This window comes from Heliangelus exortis, chromosome 1 (assembly GCF_036169615.1).
Source record: "Heliangelus exortis chromosome 1, bHelExo1.hap1, whole genome shotgun sequence".
In the NCBI taxonomy this organism is placed as follows: domain Eukaryota; kingdom Metazoa; phylum Chordata; class Aves; order Apodiformes; family Trochilidae; genus Heliangelus; species Heliangelus exortis.
Window position 1 is genome coordinate 56394292 of NC_092422.1, and position 17120 is coordinate 56411411.

At 37.9% G+C, this 17120-nt stretch overlaps 1 protein-coding gene across 2 annotated transcripts in view; it reads left to right on the top strand.

The window, feature by feature from the left end:
* The window catches only part of MYO16 (myosin XVI), a 368492-nt gene that overhangs the window by 163028 nt on the left and 188344 nt on the right, over positions 1-17120 (top strand). For both annotated transcript variants that reach the window (XM_071743005.1, XM_071742997.1), the window contains exons 6-8: positions 3689-3813; positions 6327-6452; positions 15722-15797. In XM_071743005.1, coding sequence (XP_071599106.1) covers positions 3689-3813; positions 6327-6452; positions 15722-15797 — 327 coding nt within the window. The remainder of the gene's footprint in view (positions 1-3688; positions 3814-6326; positions 6453-15721; positions 15798-17120) is intronic.

Consider the following 17120-nt stretch of genomic DNA (forward strand, 5'->3'; position numbering starts at 1 on the left):
TTTGAAAATAATAAAGTCACCTTGAGATTCCCATAAAGTGTGCCTTCTGTTACTATGGGGCATTCTTCATGCATTTTCTCTGAGCTAATAAATGTAATTGTATTTGTGATAGAATATGTATGGCAATTGATAACAGCTGAAGTCTACTTCTCCTTCAGCATGAGCAAAGTTAATCTTTCAAAAGCAAGGTTTTTTGGGGTCCCACACGGGACTCACCAAGTTTCTATAAAACGCAAATTACAAGGTGTAAGGATCCATATTTTACTGTTAGTATAAGAGTGTACAGGTAAGTTATTCACTGACCATTCTGAGTGTAAGTCAGTAGTAATCTGCTAAAAAAGTCTGAGTAGACTCAGCTGGCCTCTGCCCTCAACGTGTGCAATTACTGTAATTTACATGACACATGATGAATCAAAAGATCTGATAATAAATATGTTTTCCTCTCAGTTTGGGTTTTTGTTGGGTTTTTCTTCTTCTTCTTCCTGGGTTAAGTCAGAAACTGGTATTTCTAATTTGTGGGTTGTGAACTTCATTTCCATTTTTTAGTGTTCAGGCTATTATTCACACACAAAGGAGGTAGTATATAATTTTCCAGCTTTTGCCTCTCTCCTTGAAAATAAATTTATTCTAATTGTTTCTTGGAAAAAGGAGGAAAAAAACCCCATAAATTCTGTCAGTAGTACTAAAAAATGTCCTTCTTCATCAAGTTTAAAATGATAAATGTAATTTTCAGCTTTTTTATCTTACCTGATAACATTAGAAAGAGCTTTATCATGACAAGTCTATGTAATGTGTTTAAAGAGTGAAATCAGTCCTGAAAATGAACTAATTTTGGGTCTCAACAGCCTTTTATATAACATAGTGTTTTAGAAAATTAGACTTATGCATGTGAGAGACTTCTGTCACTGCCACAAGAATGCTAAAGTGTTAATTTACTGTTGCAAGAATCAGGAACTAGGCATAAACAGGAAGAAAAAGAAATTAATTGATGCCATGTAGCACCAGTAATCTGTAAATGTTATCAGGTAGTATTAAGTCATTACCGTGAAATGTGATGCAGGCAAAAAAAACTTCATTTCTGAAAAAAAAATAAATGCATTAATTGTTAAGAGATACTCAGAACATCATATGAAATCCTTGTGTTCCATTTAGCAACTGTCAGACAAGAGGATATCAGCACATTATGGTCTTGGATGGTTATCTAATTTAAGCTATCAATGTAATATATTTACGTGTATTTGTCTGAATTACATATATGTGAAAGATCACAGTTTTATTTCCAATACAAAACCCATCTCATTTTCTCCAGCTCAACTTTATATTTGTGTTTTACATTTGGTGTAATTTGGTACCATTTAGGTGACAGGTGTGAAAGCATGAGAATAAGAAAATGTTCCCAGCAAGACAGTGTTCACACTGAACATTTCACCTCAGAGCTGAAACACTTAGAAGTGCTGCAAACAAATAAAATTCAGCACATAAAGCACTGTGTAGAGTAGCATTTTAGAGAAAGAAAATTAATGGTATTCTTTGCTGAACTACGTATCATATATCCATTTATACAAGTTTCAGGATAGATTAAAGCTAAGACTTAAGAAATGCTTTTACTCTTTATAGAAGTTTATATATACTCTTTATGCTTCAGTTTTTTAAGGTAAAATATACAATTAATTGTTCAAGCAAAAATATGTAAGAAATAGAATTAGAATAATTAAATTCATTATTTTTCAGCTCACTGAAAAGTGTGTAAGGAAACAGAGAAATTATTTATTCATATGTTTTTTGTTATATCATGGCCAGTTCAGAGAGGCAGGAATTTTATTCTCAAATTACATTTTCTATGTATGGATGTGAGTGACCACATGAAGCAAGGAGCAGAAAAATCAAGCCCTGAATTTTGGTTAGATATTCCAATCAAGCCACAGCCAGATGATAATTTAACCACTTAGCAATTATTTTTGTACCCTCTGTTTCTAATTTTAAGCCTCTTCAGACTAGAGGCCACACTTCCTTTTGGTTTTAGACTGCCTTGCTTATCTTCCTTTTAAAGCTGTACTTTGACAACTGTTTCTTTCAGTAGCAATGCTGACATAAGCCCTCCTGTTTCGTTCCTTTTATCCCCTTCCATATTTCTGCCTCCACGCAAGGTTTTCTCCTAGTTTATGGGGCCTTCCAATGATCTAGGCTCAGCTGGAGAACTAATCCTGGTTAAAAATAACCCAGGCAGATAAAAAATAGTGTTGAGTTGTAATGTCATTTGCTTAACTTCACGGTCTCTCAAGCAGCTGAGCTGAGAGATTTGAGGGTCTGGTCTGGACACTGTTGTACACACAGGGCTGAAAGAATGCAGCTAAAAAGAATTTTGATCAGATAAGACCAAAAGATCTGAGTGGTTTCTTTAGACAGGCTTAATTCTTTTACCCATTCACATCTATTTTCATAATCCCGGTGGTTTAATTACAATTGCTTTACCTACAGCTGCTCTTGCCAGTCAGTAGGGGTTCAGGCCCATTTATTTGATATTGCTGACTGGCATAAAATCATTCACATAGTGACTGATAAATACAGTTATGCGTATACTTGTTGGTGAATGTGAGACAGTAAGCATGTTCTATAAATATCATAGAATCATAGAATTGGCTGGGTTGGAAGGGACCTCAGAGATCATCAAGTCCAACCCTTGATCCACTACCGCTGGGGTTACCAGCCCATGGCACTGAGTGCCACATCCAGTCTCTTTTTAAATATCTCCAGGGATGGAGAATCCACTACTTCCCTGGGCAGCCCATTCCAATGCCTGATCACCCTCTCAGTAAAGAAATTCTTTCTAATGTCCAACCTAAACCTCCCCTGGCACAACTTGAGACTGTGCCCTCTTGTCCTGCTGAGAGTTGCCTGGGAAAAGAGACCAACCCCCCCCTGGCTGCCCCCTCCTTTCAGGGAGTTGTAGAGAGTGATGAGGTCTCCCCTGAGCCTCCTCCAGTCTGAACAGCCCCAGCTCCCTCAGCCTCTCCTCATAGGACTTGTGCTGGATCCCTTCACCAGCCTAGTTGCTGGACCTGCTCCAGGACCTCGATATCCTTCCTGAACTGAGGGGCCCAGAACTGGACACAGGACTCGAGGTGTGGCCTCACCAGCGCTGAGTACAGGGGCAGAATCACTTCCTTGGACCTGCTGGCCATGCTGTTCCTGATCCAGGCCAGGATGCCATTGGCCTTCTTGGCTACCTGGGCACACTGCTGGCTCATGTTCAGCTTCCTGTCAATCCAGACTCCCAGGTCCCTCTCTGTCTGGCTGCTCTCAGCCACTCTGTGCCCAGCCTGGAGCTCCCCATGGGGTTGTTGTGGCCAAAGTGCAGGACCTGGCATTTGGCCTTGTTGAACCTCATCCCGTTGGAATCAGCCCAACTCTCCAGTCTGTCCAGGTCCCTCTGCAGAGCCCTCCTGCCTTCCAGCTGATCCACACTTCCCCCCAGCTTAGTGTCCTCTGCTAATTTGCTGATGATGGACTCAATCCCCTCATCTAAATCATCTATAAAGATATTAAACAGATCTGGGCCCAACACTGATCCCTTCGGGGACACCACTAATTAAATGTTGATTAAGATTTTACAAACCCAGAAAACAAAACCATGTTCTTTTTGATGAAAGAAACAGCAGAAGGTTCTAACCTTTTTTTTCTTTTCCAGGTGTAGAGCTGAATTCATTGCGCCAAATGAAGATCCAGAGACCCACGACAATGCTTGCAGATGTCCGGCAGCTCATATCAAGTGGAGGAAGTGTGAATCAAAAGAATGATGATGGAGTTACCCTGGTGAGTGGGGAAATGTAATCATCATCCTGTGAATATGCACGTACTGAAACTCTGTACCAGTGAGCATGTTTGCACATCAGTTCTCCAAGAGGAGAAATGAAGTAGTACAAGACTTTGGTTCTCGTCTGGCCTTTTGAAAATAGATGGATGTCACTAACATGCATAGCACAGGTTTTAAATCAGGCTGGTGCAACATCCCTGCCTTAACGATGACTTTCTTACTTTGAAGACACTGAATGTGTAACACAAAAATTAATAGCAAAGAAAAATATCGGCACTGTAGTTTAGAACTGCATCAGACTCTTATGGTCTCTGACATTCTGTGTAACAGAGGGTTTGAAATTTCACTCAGTAATTCCTGGGTTAGGTTTATATCTTCTGGTTGAGCCAGGGTGAAATACTTTTTCATGACAGTATCCCATTTTGATTTAGTTTAATGAAGGATCCACTGTATCAGTGAATAAGTTTTTCTTCTTCAAATTTGCATGTTATCTGTAGTGAATGGATATCATGATACTCTTCTACTCACAGATCTACTATCCCTTTCTTTTTTCAGGATTGATGCTTCTTCAGCTGTCAAACAATTTAAAAAATTATTTCATAAAATAATTTCAAAATTAATGTATCTTCCCTAAATATAGCATGTCTGTGATATATGCTCTTTGCATATAGTCTTTAACATAACTATCCATCAGTAAATTCTCATTAGCACCATTGACATGAATAACTTTTTAAAAAGTTAAATAACTTTTTAAAATCCTTTTGTGGTTTTCTGCAAATTCTGTACTAAAATAGTTAGAAAGGCATGTATTACTTAAAATTACTTCATTACTATATATTATTTATTCATAGATATTATTTATAAATTATTTTATTATTTATTTATTTATAATTTATTTTAATTAATTTGTTATATTATTTATTATTGTTTCAGGACTTATGCTGAACTACATTGCATGATCATGAATTAATACAATAAGTCATTATTATTTAATTCCATATTTTAATACCTGTGGAGTGTTTAATGGTAACTGTAAGAGTGAGAAGCCTCATGTCTGTGCTTTTCCAGTCCAGCCACCAGCTCTGTCTATACAGAAAGCTGACTTTTGGAGTGCTGTAAGGGCAAAATTAATTTTTCTGCTGAATTATCCTGTAACATTTTTCCCTTGAGAGTTGCAGTCATAAAATATTTCTTTTGTCCCATGAGCTTTTAAACTACTTCAAAATAGCACTTGTCAAATCAATGTCTGAATAGAAAATGTAATTTCTTTTAAAACAGAAGAAAAAACTGAACTATGGAGTATTATGGGAAAATTTTGCGGGTTTTGTACATTCAAAATTAGAACATTTATAGCGTACCAAATTGGTGTTCTGCCCTCAGGGGAGGGGTATGCTTCTCCTTTCCATGAAAAGATTTTTGATGAGCTGCAATGTGTTTCATCCTTCTGCATCAAGGGTATTCATGGAGCAAACTTTATTCACTCTCTGCAGGTGCTTCTGAACCAGAAATATAAAATAGGGCAAATAATATCCTGAACTCTGTTTTTAGGATCTCCTGTGCTTAGATTGACTTAGGAACTACACAGTTCTAGTAGCAGGTTTATTGCAAGACCTTTTTCTTGCCATTAGCCATTCATTGCAAGCCTCAGAAAAACTGTCTCTTTCGCTAACATTACTTCAAGGGAAGGAAATCATCATGTGGGGCTATGGGATTTGTTGAGAAGATTATCACCTATAATCTCAGTTACCCATTTCTTCAATCTTCCTGAGCCCAACTGTTACTGAACACCATAAGAACTGACTCCTTCTGACCAGGGATAAGCAATTATAACATGCCAATTTCCAAATGCAAATTTTTTCTCCCTTGCTGCCAGATGCGGAGGGAATGCTTGACACCATAGCAGAGAACCATGAGAAAATAAACACCACTAAACTAACCAGATCAACCTGGTCTTGTGAATTATGTGTCACAACAGACTGTGAAGTATCTTGGGAAGCAATGGAAGTTAAAGAAATGAAATCTGTGTGGATCAAAGTTGAGAAAGTATTTTTTGTGACTGATTTTGTGCTACAAGCTCAATGTGCATGGGTTTTATTGTGTTAACAAATTCATTTTGGAATAGAGGAGCATCAGCTTACATCTGGGATAACTGCCAAAAAATAAATTAAGTCTAGGCCATGTTCTGTTGAAATGTATGAATCTTCCTGGGCTCATGAAGTTTGTTAATATGTTTGAGAGGATATTTGCTTGAAACTGTATGAAAATTATCTAGTGAGACTAGAACATTAAAAGAGTTTTTAAATAAGCTAGCATTCTTGATTTTTGGTGGGTTTTGTTTATAAATGTTAAAAAAGATTTCACACAGTTTTTCTAGTTTGTTGCTGCATTCTATTTTGTATTTTTTGTTAGCATGATTTACCTAGTTAGGTCTGTTGGAGAACCAAGATAATGCAGTACATTGTCACAGGTTTTACTGAGTTCTTTAAAGCATTAAGATAATTTTATATTACAGCTGCATGTGGCCTGTGCTAATGGATACAAGAATGTTGCATCTGTGATACTGGAGAATGGGGCTGATCTCAATGTAGTTGATAATCAGTACTGGACACCCCTTCATTTAGCTGCCAAGTATGGACAGGTAAAGCATGATTTTTTCACTTGCTTCACTTTTCTGTGTGGAAGTCTTCGGTAGCAATAGCAAGCACTTGCTAGTGAGGGAGACAATTCTGGTTTTAATGTGAAAAGCTTACACATTTCTGTACTATAGGTGGCCTCTCAAATGACAGATAATTTGAGAACAGACATTGTAAAGCTATCAAACCAATACAGCTCACTACCATCACCAGCAGTTTGCCTCCATCAAAAATTAAATTTGTACTGAAATTTGAAAGAGACCCAAAATAAGCCCTTTTGTCTTTTCTTACGGTCTGATATCAGACTTTTGTAGCTTTTTTTATTTTTTTTTTTCTTTTTCTGTCTATATCTCTGAAAGAAATGTACAGGATCCACTTAATACAGTAGTTGTCTTCAAGTCACTGAGTTATAGAAGGATGCCCTGGCTTTGGGATTTGGAGGCCATGCCTAAAAATGACTTGTGCCTCTGAACATCCAACATTTTCGCATTTCTTTCATCCTCATTCTCAAAAGCTCACTACAGTGATAAATCTCTATGTTCTACTAGGAGACTATAAAAAAAAATCTATTTGGTTTTAGTTTTATATAATTTTCAATACTTCAGAGGATTTCTTTCCTTCCCAGAATGTATCTGAACAGGACAGTAGCCTCTTCTTGTAGCATGTCTAATGAACAATGAGTTCGCAGAAATTTCAAAAAATCCATTCTAAATCATTGTTGTTTAGTAGTTACTGGCACTTCTACTGCAATACCTGCAGCCAAACTTCTTCCAATATATAATTCATATTATATTCCACAAGTCATAAATACTGATAATTTTCTGTTTATAAAATACCTTCTAAATTCTTAATGATTCAGATATGTTTTTATTTGGAGAAGCTGCTTACCATGATAAAATGTAACTGGACTAGTTAAGCAAATTAGACATTTAGATTTTGAACTATTTCAATTATAGACCTTGCATAAATACATTTTGCATATTAACTTATGAAAAAATATGAGTAGTGACACTCTTGTGAAGAAATTGTTACATTTTTTAGTGACATCCAGACAGCTGAATGTAAGCTCTGTACATACACAGTTTTATGTCTGCAAATATATGAAATACAACAAATTAAAATAAATACAAAATACACAAACTGAAAAAAAAAAAAAAAAAAAAAAAAAAAAGCCTATTTATAAGAGCATAACAAAGACAGACATAGTACTAATTTACTTTACCTGGAAAAAAAGAGAAGAATCTACTGAAGTTTAAGTACAGCAAGAAATTTTGATTTGCATCTGTACAGGAGAAAACTTGTAAAGGATAAAGGTGCTGCAAGCTTCTTGTTACAAATCTTGAGTTGAAAATTTAAACACAGATTAGAAAAAGCTTATTTCTCTAACTTCCAGAGTAAATTATATGAGCAATTATTGAAGATATATAATCTTGAGTGAACTGAGCATTTGAAAGACATCACATCCACACCTTATAATAAAAACCTGGCTCATAGAGACAACTTGAAAATTACAAAGGCAGTTTTATTTAGGCTGAGGTTCTTCTCAACTGCATTTAGCCAACTCCCACTTAAGTACAAAGCCAAAGCTTTGTCTTGTCTAATATCCAATAATCACCTCTAGAGCACAATTCAGACAAATTTAGGAGGTGCATTTAAAACAGGTGGGATGAATAATTTCTTAGAGATCTGAACCTCTCTGGTTATAGAGGTCACCAGCAACTAGCATACATTAGAGATCTAACGTGACCATTTTAAAATTCTACAGGAGCAATGAAGAAAAATGTGGGGGCCAAGGGGTGGGTCAACTGCCCACTGAATGAGCTGAGGCTCCCCTGTTAACATGAAGGGGTTATGGAGATGCTGTTTCTTGTTCTTTGACAGCATAAAGCTGTAGAGAGTGAATCCTACAGAGGGAGTGGATTTTCAATACATATCTTAATAAAACCATAACACAGCAGTAGGCTGTTGCACTGTCTCCAAACATGGAATAACTAAGAGTTTTAAATTCCAGTATGTGTAATCTGATATTAAAAAAAAATAAAATCTGTACTTGTCTTTCCATGTATTTGTAAAGAAAAGCACTCTCACAGATACATTTCCCATCTAGAAAATTTGCTAGAACGGTATTAATCCAAATATTGAAGAAGAGCATGGTTGACTGATAAATTAATTGTCCTATTAATGCCAGAGTGTGTGGATCCAGAGTCAAGCATCTGTCTTGCATAGTAATATGGGATATTACTACTGAGAAGAGTACTAGGATATTACTAGTGAGTTAAAGGGTTATGGACAGGATTGTGGCTACTAAGCACAGAATAAGGCAACTGAGGCTACTGTCTGCAGGTCAGTCTCTGTGTGTGTGTAAAATGAGGCCTTGCAGGAACAGGTTAAGTTACCAATGTATGAGCATTGGTAACTATTAACTGAAATACTACCAGCTGCAAATAGTAAAAGCATTAAAAAATAGATGTATTTTTAAGCAGGGTTATTCTGAATTTCTAGGACTGCTGTCATTCCAACCCACACCCCCCTCCACTCCTCTGCCCCCCACCCACCTCCCGTAACTGTTAGGGCTAAAAGCAAATTTTTACTTTTAATACACATTATAAAAAAATATTATTGAGATATTAAGGTCAGAGTTGCTTTCCTTAATAATTTTACCTTAATAAAATTATGGTATATAATAACCTTATTGACACACATGAAAATCTGCATTGATGACATGGAAAAACCTCTTAAAAATGAAATTATGAGGGTAAAAAGCAAGCCTCAAGAAATGAGAATTTGCCTAGGTTGCCTAAGTAAATTCAGTGTGACCTTTTGGATGCATGCCTTCTTGGCATACAGTTTGAATTCCCTGGTCTCATTCACATCCAGCACTGAGAATACTGGTACAAATGTAGCTGCTGCCCATGCACACCAGAGAGGGGCACACATCACCAGTTGGATGCTGGCACTGATACCAGCTGTGGAAGGGCAAGTTGTATTTCTCAGTCTGGCCCCTAATTTTAATTTAGCACTGCAATAACTATGTGAACAGCTAGTAATCTGGCATTGGTAGTGCTGTCCCTGCTGGACATCTTCCAGGCTGCTGTGATCAGGAGAGCAGACACTCGCCCTCCCCTGGGTGGGAACAGGCTACAGCTCTGAGGTTTGCCTTGGGTACTTTGGCACAGTTCCCAGGCACAAGCTGTTTCTTTGTTGTTTATCACAGAAATGTCACCTTTCAAACCAGCTATCAGAGGCATGCAGGTCAGATCTCACTCCTCAGTAGCTTAAACATTTACCTCTCCCAGAATTTCATCCTTGGGGGATGCTGCCTATGTCTAAACTGTTAAATTGCTAAATAAAAGAAGTCTAGGGATTAAGCTAAGCAACGCTCTGGCTTGCATTCATATTGTCTAGAGCTAGTTTCCTCTACAGGAGATTAGTCTTGTTTGTAGAGAGCTGGTTGGAGTGGTCCAAAGCAGAGTCAGGGACAGAGCTAGCAGTTAAGCAGTGTGGATTATAAGGGATAGCACTCTCTTAGCAAGACAGATTTAGTCTCTGGCTTTGAGGTTTAACAGTTTCGTGATGTGAAAGAAAAAAAGAAAAAAGGGGTAAGAGAATCATTGAACTGCTGACTGTGCCTCTCCAAGAATAACTCCTGCACTAGCCAGGACTTCTTAGCATCAATAAATTAAAAATGTTCTAAATAGAAAAAAAAAAAACCCACCAAAATTCATGTGTGAAACTGCTGTTTGGTAGCTATATACTCCTATAACAAATTTGTTTGTCTTGTTTGATGGGACTGAACCATACCCCTCTGTCTAGTTAGGTCATTCAAACACAGAATTTCTTCTGGGGCATGGATGGGACTCTGAGCTTCTTGCTGAAGGCTGGGAGACCACACCTTACTACTATGTGACCTAATTTGTTCATTGTTACCAAAACATTTTAGCCATCTCTCTCAGCTATGAGCTGTATTGTAATTTTATTTTCGTTACATTCATGGTGACCTCAAATTAGAAGAAAATCCACTGCCGTCATTAGGATATCTGTAGATGTAGATGGGACATCTCAATTTATTATAGGAAATGTAACTTAATTTCATTCAAGTTTGGCCATTGCTATAGCAGTTCTCTTGAACTTAGTTTCTGGACTTCTCTGAACACATTCCACAAATGTTTTCAATGAGAGGGGCCTAAAGAAGGGGGTCTTGTCCAGTATTTCAAAAAGAATAGAGTATAGTCACTCAGGGAATAGATATTTTTCCCTGTCAGGCAGTTGAAATCTTTCATTTATGGTCAGAAAATCCTCTAGAGAATGTTTTATCTCTCACTCTTTTCTTTAGTCTTTTTGTTCGTCTTTGGCATGTGTGATTGTACTCAGGTAGAAAAGAAGCATTTCCCTTCAGATCAAATTACATTCATTTTCCACAAGCAAAGACACCACTTTGGGATTTCTGCCAGTGATATCTTTTTTTACTCTCAATATATTCAGAAGGTTTCTATAAATATTCAGATCTAGTTGTGGGCACAGGACACTAAGGTAAGAAAAGCCAGATTCACACAATTCCAAATTACAAGAAAACAGATTTACAAGTTTAAGCTTCATGTAGAGACTAGGGCAAACCTCAGTTTACAAAATTACCATAAAATTTTCAGACTTTATATGGGCATTTTTAAAGCTGCACATTTTTAAAGTTTGCCCAGTCTGCACTGCATATTTAATTGGTTATTGCAGGATCTCAGTGATCAACATAAATATAATTTTCCTTGAAATAGCAGCTATAGTAACTTTCCCATATATGAAAAACATATATGAGAAACAAGTTTAATAGCACTCTTTAGACACAAGCTTTGAGAAGTGTCAGATTTATGATCCTCTCTTTAGTATTAATATATAGCTTGCAGGAGCATAATTTATAAGCATCTTTAATCATGAGATCACATAATATTTTCCCCTGATTTATTTTATTTTTTTCTCTACCTAATTTCCTGGAGAACTGAAAAATAGACATGTAGGTTATCAGTCTTGAAGTAAAGACTTGTGAAGTCTACTTCATCTGTAGAAAAACTTTTAAGTAACCTTTGTCCCTTACTTAGAAAGCTGAAAACATTATTTGGTTTGTTCTTCTTTACCTGAACTATTCCAGATGTTTAAAAGGCATGCTCTTTGGCCATGTAGGTTAAACAGGCAGACTGCAGAAAGGTAGTGGTCACACTTGGGGAGCCTGGCTTCCATTCCAGGCTTTGTGTGTGAACAGATACAGTATTTATGGTTCATTCCTCCCACATGTAACCTTATTTGCCCCGTTGCCTCCAGTCTGTTCCATTCTTGGTTTTATTCTGTTGCCTTATTGTCCCATTCATTTTCCTGCCTTCAAGTCCTTTCCATACACGTTTTACCCCAGTCCTAATTTCCTCATGCAGTCAGCTTCTGCCCCTCCTCCTCTCCCTGGGTCTCATCCAAGATTTCTCTTTTCTCTACTTTGGCTTCATGCCAGCCTTCCTGCCCTTCTGTTACACTTTTCCCCTTTTCCCACTTGCTCACAGTCCCAATCTCCCTTGTTCAATCTCAGTGTTTTTTTCCTCACCATGTCACTTTCTTCTTTCATTTTCTGCTTAGTCTGTCTCTACCTACAGCCTGGCTCCTTGCCATGTCTCTCTTCTGCCCTTCCACTTCATTTATTTCATGCTGTTAGTTCCAAAGTCCAGCATTTTATCCATGCTCTGTTCTACTTTTTCCTCTCCACTCTTTCTACCCTGCTGCTAGTCTTATTCCCATAACCTACTTTTTCTTATCTGTTCCACTTTGCTGACCACAGGTGGTCACAGTCCCCTTTTTTCCTACACTCAGGTAGAAAAGAGATCTGCCTCATCTATGTTGTATTAAGAAGGGGAACTTGTAATGAGTTTCAAACATTATTTTCTGTGTCTAGGACACTACCGTGGATAAAATTTGCAATCACAGAAAAAATGCTATTTAGCCTCTGAATGATACTGCTCTTAATTAGGGATTTGCATTTAAGACATTAGCTTTAAGTCAGACTCAGTCTTCTAAGTTGTAATACATGCAATAAGGAACAAATATATCACCTCCAGAAGTCAATTCACGGTAACTTTAATAGTTTAATAATTGCCTTGCTCCCTAATGTTGGGACTCTCAGTCTTGGGATTTGCTTTTGTTTGTTTTGCTCCCCAGAATCTTAAGTGAGTATAGGTCCCTAACCTGCACTTTGCCTCTTAATGTCTTTGATGCTTAGGTAAGTGATGATAGTCATCTCATCCCAGTAGTTAAGTGTATGTCTCTGGTATTATTCTAACTGGTTTTTTACTCAATGATCTTATTTATTCCATCTGCTGACTATATGGCTAGCATGAGGTTACAGCACTTTTATAACAGAAGCTTAGTAATGATAATAATGATCATAATAATACTAGAAGTTGAAACTATTTTCCTGATTTACATGCTCTTATTGTAATTTTTTAAAACAACCACGTGGATGTTTAAACAGAGACACTGATACTGGTTAGACTATCATACTAACAAAGGTGAGCTCTTTAGTTTATCCATTAGAATTTCAAAATAGTCTTGTAAGCATCAGTTGGCTATGATTTTTCTTATAAAGGTTTGAATCCTGGCTAAGTTTTGACAGTTTTCCAAACAGCAAACCTCCAGCTAGACAAGGTTGCTCAAAGCCCTACCCAACCTGGACCTTGAACACTTCCAGAGAAGTGCTCATAACAAGTATCAACAACTTCCCTGGGCAACATGTGCCAGTGTCTCACCACCCTCACAGTGAAGAATTTCTTCCTAATGTCTAACCTAAATCTACCCTCTTTCATTTTAAAGCCATTATTCCTCGTCTTGTCACTCCATGCCAATGTAACAAGTCCCTCTCCACCTTCCCTGTAGTCCCCTTCAGGTACTGGAAGGCTGTGCTAAGGTCCCCTGGGAGCCTTCTCTTCTCCAGGCTGAACAACCCCAATTCTCTCAGTCTGTCTCTAGACTCATTCCCATATCCAGTCAGTGTTTTCTGTGTTCATCTGTGTGTGATTTTCGAGCTGCTTAGATCATCAGTGCTGCTTCTACTAATGTGAATTGTATTTAATTTCTTTGTAATACTTCCTCTGAAGACTAATGCTCAGGTTCACTGTAAGTAGGCTGATTTTTTTCTCCACTTGCTATTTTAGACAAAACTCCATAGCTCTTTTGGTGTAACTACGGATGTGTGTCTGTACATCTGATCTTGCTTACCAAGCTCAGAGTTTTCACATACAGTAAATCCCCTGTTTTAATGTTATTTAATGTTGCCTGTGTAAAGCTGTAATTAATATACTAGTTATTTATGTTAAAAAATTTATACCAAATTTATTCTGAAAGAGAAAAAAATGTTCTTTTTTGGAAAAGCCATATGCAGCCTTTTCCACATTACACAGAATCACAGAACAATTGGGACTGGAAGGAATCTCTGCAGATCATCTAGTCCACCTTGTCCAGTGATCTTGGACTTTTTTTCCAACCATGACAGTTCTGTGATTCAGTAATTTGCTGTAATTATTTTACAAATATTTCTGCTTTTGGACACAAATCAGAAGATATGGCAATTGGATTTTGAAATACTCCTTAAACAGGTGAGCAAGGTTGAAGTGAACACAGGCAGTTTAGCATATCCAAAAGTAGGTAATTGAAATTAGCAGTGACCTGAATACCACACTCTTGGTGATGTGCATCAGGGATTTCCAGCAGGAGTTATTTCTTTTGCAGCAGGAAGCATTGACATTGCAGCATAGAAGTGGCTTCTTGTGACATAAATACAAAAACATTGGTAATTCAAAAAGCCGTGTTTTGTTACTAAACTGAAAGGGCATTTAACCCCCCGCCCCTCCTTTGTTAGAGCCACTACTACTTTTCAGAATGGCTGTTAATGAGATTATGCTACTGCTGCTGATTTAGTCAGCTCAATGACAGATCATGGTCCATTTTTTCATAATGAAAAAAAACCCAGGGATATATGTATTGGAAGTTCTCAGTTGAAAGCATGACCAATTGGATTTGGAAATAAACCTGTTATGGTTTCCTCCCAGCTTCCACAGTTTGCTGAATTTTTTGGTGCTACTGCCATAATGGAAAGCCAGCATTAGAAAGATTAGGAGAGCAAGATCTTTTTATTTTTATAAAATTCTGCAGCAATATTTTCCTGGTTTTCTGTAATTGGAAGTTTTGAGCAGGGTTGCATTTAACTGATTCCTCCTTATATTATTTTATAGTAAGTTACCTCCTGTGTGCTGAATCCATATTGAATTTTATTATGTTTATTGCAATGTTTTCCTTCATTTTTAGCCTTTGTTTATTTATTTATTTATTTATTGCTTGATTTAATGCCAAATTAGTGTCATTTCCCTTAACTGCCTTCCATTTCAGGTCTCATTTATTCTTAGCTCTCTTCTGCTCAGGAGAATCCTTTCTTTTGTGCACAGCTTATTTTCCCCTGTGCTCATCCTGGCCTCTTGGCTAAACTCACATTATAAATTCTATTTGGTCTAGCATATATCCATATGTCATCTAGTTCAGCTCTATATTCATATTCTAGATGTATTTTTTTTCCTTGTGCAGTTTCTTACTCCTTTCTGACCAGCCAGTTTATCAAGGTAGACATTACTACAGCCTTTGATGAACAACTACCTCTAGAGACTTTGGTGTAACAATAGAAGAGCTCACTAAAAACAGCTGCTTGCAGCTTTCTTGCAGGAAGTAAAAGACAAGTTTTAGACTTTTTCATTATATGATACTATAGTTTACTAAAATTGCTACCATTACTAATACATTAAATGGATTTTGTAAACAAAAGAGAAATGTTCCAATTCCTAAAACTGACAGAAAACAGCTTTACTTCCATGGTGGCTGTGAGGCAGATCTCGTTGGTAGTAATAGCAGGCAGTTCTTGAATTAGTTGGGGATAAAGCAATATTTGTGATTTAAATCATGACAAGCTATGATGGAGTGTTAGGTTTTCTTACTGATGTGGGTTTGTTTACATGTGTAAGGATGGAGAGAGATTTTGGGGGTGGGCTTATGCTGAGGGTACACTGAAATTATAGAATAACTTTATATTATTGTACCTTTTGTGATTTATACCAATTGCAGAAGGTGGTATTTTGTAGTTGTTGCCTATAGTTTATCATATAAATCCAGCTAGTGTAGAAAGGAACTAATAAGCTGAATGAGAGGTAGACTGCTCCTGTCCTACTTCTGCCATTTCAAACACCTCTGATTTTGTTAATTTCAGACCAGTCTTGTGAAGCTGCTTTTGATGCACTGGGCAAATCCCAATCTTCTTAACTGCAATAATGAAAAGCCTTCAGGTGGGTCAAAGTCCATTTATATTATGTATGTACTAGTTGCTGTGACACTGTTTTCTTTCCTTCTTGCTTTCTTAGTTATACACCCAGGCACAAATATATTTTTGTGTATAGTTTATATAGTATGTAGAGTTATATACACATACACATATGTGTATGAATAGTTTTTTCATATATTGCTGTGAATTTGTGCAGATGTCATAAAAAATGATAGCATTTTTACCCCCCACCTTGTTGCGTTCCCCAATTATTCTTAGTTATGTTTCTTCTGCGTAAGTTCTTTGGTGCCTTGATGGTAGCTGCATTTTCATTTCCTTGATGACTTCTTACTGATTTCCTTTCTCTATCTCTACTGATGTTACCAGATAGCCTCATGAACTGGAATCTCTATAGCTAATGACTGAAAACAAATTCATGGTCCAGTTTTCAAGTGTAACGCTGCGTGTTCCCCACAGAAGGTGACACCTCCTTAGACCAGATAACAACAGGGAGCTAAAATACTGGCTTTAAAGGTAGCAGAATTATGGAATATAGTGGGTTGGAAGGGATTCCATATCAAATGGTCTAACCTGGTTAAAGCAGTGTTAATACAGTAATGCTAGATAGCAATCATAGAATCATAGAATTGGCTGGGTTGGAAGGGACCTCAGAGATCATCAAGTCCAACCCTTGATCCACTACCGGTGCAGTTACCAGACCATGGCAGTGAGTGCCACATCCAGTCTGTTTTTAAATATCTCCAGGGATGGATCATCCACCACTTCACGGGGCAGCCCATTCCAATGCTTGATCACCCTCTGGGTAAAGAAATTCTTTCTAATGTCCAACCTAAACCTCCCCCAGCACAACTTGAGACCGTGCCCTCTTGTCTTGCTGAGAGTTGCCTGGGAAAAGAGACCAACCCCCCCCTGGATACTCCCTCCTTTCAGGGAGTTGTAGAGAGTGATGAGGTCTCCTCTGAGCCTCCTCTTCTCTAGGTTGAACAGCCCCAGCTCCCTCAGCCTCTCCTCATAGGACTTGTGCTGGATCCCTTCACCAGCCTAGTTGCTGGACCTGCTCCAGGACCTCGATATCCTTCCTGAACTGAGGGGCCCAGAACTGGACACAGGACTCGAGGTGTGGCCTCACCAGCGCTGAGTACAGGGGAAGAATCACTTCCTTGGACCTGCTGGCCACACTGTTCCTGATACAGGCCAGGATGCCATTGGCCTTCTTGGTCACCTGGGCACACTGCTGGCTCATGTTCAGCTTCCTGTCAATCCAGACTCCCAGGTCCCTTTCTGCCTGGCTGCTCTCAGCCACTCTGTGCCCAACCTGGAGGTCCCC